The sequence below is a fragment of the Phoenix dactylifera genome, unplaced genomic scaffold (genome assembly GCF_009389715.1).
Source record: "Phoenix dactylifera cultivar Barhee BC4 unplaced genomic scaffold, palm_55x_up_171113_PBpolish2nd_filt_p 000026F, whole genome shotgun sequence".
NCBI lineage: Eukaryota > Viridiplantae > Streptophyta > Magnoliopsida > Arecales > Arecaceae > Phoenix > Phoenix dactylifera.
This window is the reverse complement of record NW_024067667.1, coordinates 2,907,068-2,913,515: the sequence shown is the minus strand read 5'-3', so window position 1 is coordinate 2,913,515 and position 6,448 is coordinate 2,907,068. Positions and strand designations below refer to the sequence as shown.

Genomic DNA, 6,448 nt, shown 5'->3' with positions numbered 1-6,448 from the left:
TTTGGTCCAGTTTCCATAGTAGTCAATGGCATCTAAAGTATTTAAAACCAGAGATAGAGCAATAGTAAAAAAAAACGGCCACATATATTGACCCAACTACCATTGCCAAAGACGATGACTAGATCCAACATAAGAAGTTAAATCGTCTCTTCGGGATGTCATCAAAGATTGATCACCAAGCACGTACGCAACCACAGATCAATTTATTCACAAGAAAGTATACCATTCTAATATATATATATATAGTCATACAGAAAATAAATATGAAAGCAACAACATATCAAGTCATATGTATGTCTATGATACTCTCCCAAGGGGAAAAATATATCAAAAATAACAATAAATCAATGAATAATCCCTCTCATGGAAACTAGATAGCACATCATGATCAGAAGAGGTCCCAATCACACTTGGTCCTCTCGAACGCGGCCGACGAGCTCCCGGGCACAGGAAGCTTCAGGCTGCAATCTATCTTCGTCTTTGTATAACGGATCTTAAAGATCGCCACCTTGGCCCTCAGCCTAGAGTAGACCTTGATATCCACGTAGTAATACCCCTCACTCTTCTCCCTGTTGTAAGTTGTGTTGACCGAGTCCCCGAGCAAAACCTGCTGGCCGTCAAACACTGGGTAGATCATGGAGGTGTTCTTGTGGCCCTGGTAAAATGGAGGAACGGTGGTGAAGGCGAACCGGTCCCCATCATAGTAGGCTCGGGGCTCGACGTAGTCGTAGTAGATGCCGATCCTCTTGTTAGGGTTGCGGATGCTCATGCTGAGGTTGAGGTTGTATTGGAGGTTGTTGCTGCTGCTGAGGTTGAATTGGGTGAGGGAGGCGGAGTCGACGTAGACTTTCAGCTGGTCGGGGCGGAAGATGAGCCAGAGGACGAGGACGATGATGCCGAAAATGATGACTATAGAGATGAGAAATTTGAATAGACTGCAGAGGAGGGAGCACGGGCCGCAGCTCGAGCTTCGGCCGACGCTTTGGTAGCTGCGTTGGGGAGGGACCGGGGGGCCGTAGTAGGCCCCGTTCAGGTGGCCTTGCTTCGATTCGGCCATCTAATGATCGAGAGAGAGAAGAGAGAGAGATGGACTCTTCGGTGCTTGCTAGGAGAAGGACGGAGAAGAAAGCTAGGAGGACGGAGAAGAAGGTGGTGAATTGGTGAAGGGAGAGGGAGGAGGGACGTAACCTTTTATAAACATGGAGTCAGGGGAAGGTGGTGGAAGTTTCTTCGATAAAAGCCGCGGTTTCGTTGGCTGTCTAACGCGTTTGGTGCGTTCGGATAGGATCGTGTCGTGCAACCAACTCCGTGCACGGAAACTCAAGAGAAGGCGGTTGCGTGCGCGTGCAGTTGGACCCTTTCAGTCAAAACAAGCCAATAATAAAATTACGTATGCAAAAATGAGTATGAAACCGTGTCTATTCAGGAGCTACGAAACTTCTGAAATCAGTGTTTGTGGCAGACTTTAGCAGAGTCAATTCCTTAGAGGAGTTACTTGGAAACAAAAAGAAAATGTCTTCTAAATTTATTTATTTTTTTACTTGATCTATCACAATTTATCATGTTTCCAAATTATTTTTCTTTGAGAAATGATTGAGGCTGCTAAAATATTGCAATCCGCAATATGCATCCAGTGCTAGATGAAAGCTTCCATAAGAATCCTTCTGCCTCCACCAGTCAAATTCATTTTATGACATGTATGCATGAGACTTTGTGCAATACATGAAGCATTAAATTTGGAATTCCAAAGAGATCATGCTTATCTTCCACATATTGTGATTGTAACTAGCTACAACTTATCATATCTTATCATATCTAATAAATGAAATGAATTCATTTTTCTTTTTTTTTGGGATGAAACGATTTGATGTATCATGTGAATATATATTTGATCTCAATGCTCCTCCTATCTCAAATTCACAGCCAATAAAAGATGGATGGAAAGATTTCATCAGTTAGCTGTAATCAATTTTTGACATAGGCCTCTTCTTTATAAAATACAGGGGAAATTATTTCGTTTGAAATGAGCAGGTTTTCTATATCAAAAAGAAGAAAAAAGAATGAGCACGTTTCTATTAGATTGGATCTCAACTTGCTAATACTTAGATTAAACAGCTCGCTAAAGCTTGGACCAATGTGCAATTAGGCTAGTAGTATAGATTATAGAGTTACAAATTAAATTTAAGAAGCATTCGTGACATGCCTTGCCTTTAGAACCCCTTTGTGCGTGCTGAACAAACAATAATAATAACATTAGTTAAAGAAAAAAATTGTATTGCATCAATCCCCATTGTGAACTCGTGTAATTAGATGATGGGCTCGTTTTAAGCAATATAATATATGGAATCAGTTGGCGACAAATGATACATATCGGAACCAACTCCAGTTGATGTGGCAAACTGATCAATTAATATGAAAACCCATGAGGGCATGTGTTTAGTCCTACATCGATTATTTGCTGGGTAGATATATGTTGGATACTTATACAAGATCAAGAGTTATTTGCATTTCGAACTCTCCCTCTAACTATTTGCTAGCAAATACGATACCTAAGTAAATCTCCACGACCGATAAGTGCGATTATGTATTATGGGTGTGTTTACCATATCAATTAACATATAGCCCCAACTACTCAATGGCAGGTCCCAGCCCTCATCTATATTTTGCATTCTCAAGAGTCCTTCAGGTAAAGTCTTTTCTCACTCTCTCACGATATTTCTCTGCCCCTCACAAACTTTATCCTATTCCACTCTCTTTCTTGTTTTTGTCGTTCCATCTCTTCGACGCCCGGTTTCCAACGGGAATAACAAAGTGGGTGGGTAGCAAGAGATCGCTGCGTAAAGTCAGAAGTTCCTCTAGAGTAAGGCGTCACCACTCGACAACGAGAGTTTTGTTTGTTTTCAAACCATCTCTTTCTTTGACCACGTAAACCGTAATCCAATTCTTAACAACACCTAAATTCACACCCACTGACTTAGATCTGAGGTCCACGTAGGTAGGACCCATACCATATGGTCCACATCCACTTTTGTCTACGTGTGAATGCAAAAGGTTTATTTGCTTTCATGGAGACCGAGCGCCAGCCTCCCTATTTTTTTCCTTGGGTTGGCAGTAATCCTAGACCAGCACCATGCGATAATGATGGCCCAGTTTAAGAGCAATTTTTTCCAGTTCAATTACGCCATTACAAGACTCGTAACACCACCTCTCATTTGATCCCACGATCACATGATCTATTCATCTGCCAGAGATTTGTCTATGAAGCAACGTTATGAGGTGCCTGCCACGTGTACGTGGAAAAATCCTTGTCATCGGTGCAACTTTCAGAACTAAAGTATAGAAAAAAAAAAAAAGAGCAAAAACCTTTGTGCAAATAGTAATTGGTGTCCCAAAACATCTACCAATTTGATGAGGTAAGATTTACTTAATTTTGATTTCGGCACAAGCTTATATGGATTATTTAGTAACTATGAAAAATGAGTTTGGGACATGAATGGAGATATAAATTTGAGTATGTCTACTAAATCATTTGGTTGGATAACTTATCTGATAATAAGGAAGAAGACACATCAAAAAAAAATACATTATTGAACATCCAAAAAGGAAATATTTCTCTAACCTTCTTCTTTATTCCAGTGTTAAAAGTAATGGTTGATTGAGAAAAGCTGCAGAAGTGACTTTCATGTAGATTTATTCCAGGACATTTATGAAATAAATAGCGCCATCATAGATTCATGCGTGCAACCCACAAATACTGTCAAGTTTTTTTTACAGATATCAACATGACTATTGTTACGGGGGAACTTAGCCACCATGCCCCACGTGACCGGCACGCGCGCCCAGGAAGACTACGGCTGCCCCTTGATCCAGCAATCCGACCTCGGGTCGGATACCTTCGGCTCCGCAGCCCGACCCCGAGTCGGCTGCCCCTTGATCCAGCAATCCGACCTCGGGTCGGATACCTTCGGCTCCGCAGCCCGACCCCGAGTCGGCTGCCCTTTGATCCAGCAATCCGACCCCGAGTCGGTTGCTCCTTGATCCAGCAATCCGACCTCGGGTCGGCAATCTCTTGGCAACAACAGACTGTTCTCCTGAGGCACGCCGCGGCCCCTTGCTCCACTACTCCCTGCAACGGCCGAATCCGGCGCTGCCCCACGATCCCCTGTAACAACCGTACAAAGCGGAGCTCCACTACGCCCTGCCATGGCCGTACCCGGCGCTGCCCCACGACGCCCTGTAACGGCCACGTCAGTGGCAACCCCATCGTGCCACACGATGACCAATCCCCAGAAAAACCCCCCAGCCTGATATATATGGGGCTGGGGGGGAAGGGGGAGGGTAAGCAAGATTCTCCATAGCATCATCTTACCTGCTACCTCTCCTTCTCCTTCGATTCCCTCTAACTTGATCGTCGGAGGGCCCCCACTACCCCAATGGTGGTGCGAGGCTTGCTTGCAGGTTTCCCGGCGGAAGGTGGAGCGCAACCAAAGCAATTCAAAGGGAACCCCGTTCACACCGCTGTGCCAATCGTTTTCGGTTTGGACCCCCAGCAACAGTTGGCGCTAGAGGAAGGGACGGATCTCAGAGCGATCGTAATGGCACGGCGAGGTGGTCGTGGAGCTTCCAATGCTTCCGGTCGCGGGGCCTCTCGCGCCTCTGGCCGGGAGGCCGCTGCATCTCCAACACACTCTCAGCAACACTCCACCGCCCCACCGCCCATTCAGACGGTCGAAGCCGCCCAGTTCGACCAGCTAGCCCAGCAGGTTCGCACCCTCGCGGAGGCAGTGCAGAATCTGCAGGGTGCGATGTCCCGGGCGCCGCAGCGGGCTCAGGAGCCGCTGCTGCCTGAGCGTTCGCCTGTCCTCCTCAACCCGTGCTCCTTCCTCTCCCATGGGGAGGAGCGCCGGCGCGAGGAGGATTCTCGAGCACGCTCCATTCTGCCGGGACCTTCCCACCGGAGCTGCGCGGGGTACGAGAGGCGGGCCCGGGCGCGTTCCCAGACCCCCCAGTCCTCGAGGAACCCGCGCTCCAGTCGGTCCCCCTCTCGCCGCTCCTTGTCTCCCACCCACCGGTCGCGCTCCCTGGACCGGCGGGTGGCGATCTCCACCGACAACTCCAGGTCCTGAAGGGCCATTCCAAAGATCCCTTCGCCGACTAGAGATCTCCTCCCAGCCGGCGCTCGCCTCGAGGATCCTGCGGACCCCGAATCCGCCGGGGTTCAAAATGCCGGCGATCGAGCCCTATGACAGGGCGGCGGACCCGCGGGATCACGTCGAGAGTTTCAGGACCCTTATGCTCCTCCACGGAGCATCAGATCCCCTTCTCTGCAAGGCTTTCCCGGCAACCCTCCGTGGCCCGGCGAGGGCATGGTTCGCCGGGCTGGAGGCTGACTCAATCCGGTCCTTCGACCAGTTCACTCGCCTCTTCATCACTCATTTCGCCGTCAGTAGCCGGCGGCGACTGGTCTCCGACTCCCTCTTTGATGTCCGGCAAAACGAGGGAGAAAGCCTGCGGGATTATCTTACCCGCTTCAACAGGGCTACGCTGGAGGTCCGGAACCTGAGTCAGGAGGTAGCTCTTTCAGCCCTGAAGCGTGGCTTCCGGAAGGGCAGACTCACCTTCTCCCTGGACAAACGCCTGCCGCGGAGCTTCCCAGAGCTGTTGTCCCGGGCGAACCAGTATGCGGACGCCGAGGAGGCGGCCGCCCACCGGAGCAAGGAGGCCGCCGAGATCCCTCAAAAGCTTGGGAAGAAAAGGCGGAAAGAGGCACGCCAGAGGAGGAGCCCGACGCCTCAGCGTCGGCGCAGAAGCCCGTCGCCGGCGAAGAACCACGGCGCCCCACGCCCTCGTTCTCCGCCCCGACGTTTTTACCGGTACACCCCTCTCCTGACTCCCCGAGCCCAGATCCTTATGGAGATCAAGGGGCGGGAGGACCTCCCGGCCCCGAGACAGATGCGGAGGATCCCTGGGAAGAGGCCCTCCCGGGCGTACTGTGAGTACCACCGAGACCACGGCCACGACACGGAGGACTGCTTCCAGCTTCGTGACGAGATCGAGGCTCTCATCCGCCGGGGGCGTCTCGGTCGATATGTGAGCGACCGACGTCCCCCCGCAGACCCGCGTCCGGCCGACCCGGCCCCTCCGGAGCCTCGGGAGCAGAATCGACCCGTTGCGGGCGTGATCCACACTATCACTGGGGGCTGCCCCCGGCCCGTGAGGAACGCAGGGGGCTCGACGGAAGCGTCAGGGGCGGCCGTCGCAAAGAGGCAGAGGGTCAGCAATGTAATCACCTTTTGTGATGAGGATGTAAAGGGGGTTCAGACCCCCCACGATGACGCCATGGTGATCTCCCTCACTATGGCAAACTATGATGTAAGGCGTGTTCTTGTGGATAGTGGAAGCTCAGCTGATATCTTGTTTTACGAGGCCTTCCAAAAGATGGGCTTGT

At 50.1% G+C, this 6,448-nt stretch overlaps 1 protein-coding gene across 1 annotated transcript; it reads right to left on the bottom strand.

Annotated features, from left to right (window-relative positions):
- Window positions 1-202: 202 nt before the first annotated feature.
- LOC103700591 (NDR1/HIN1-like protein 10) lies at window positions 203-1,174 on the bottom strand. Its single transcript, XM_008782509.4, has one exon. The coding sequence runs from the start codon at window positions 1,055-1,057 to the stop codon at window positions 389-391; it is 669 nt and encodes a 222-aa protein (XP_008780731.2). The 5' UTR covers window positions 1,058-1,174; the 3' UTR covers window positions 203-388.
- Window positions 1,175-6,448: the final 5,274 nt, after the last annotated feature.

What these genes read in the sequence shown, in the direction of transcription:
- LOC103700591 (XM_008782509.4), bottom strand. Translation starts at nt 1,057, where the DNA reads ATGGCCGAATCGAAGCAAGGCCACCTGAACGGGGCCTACTACGGCCCC.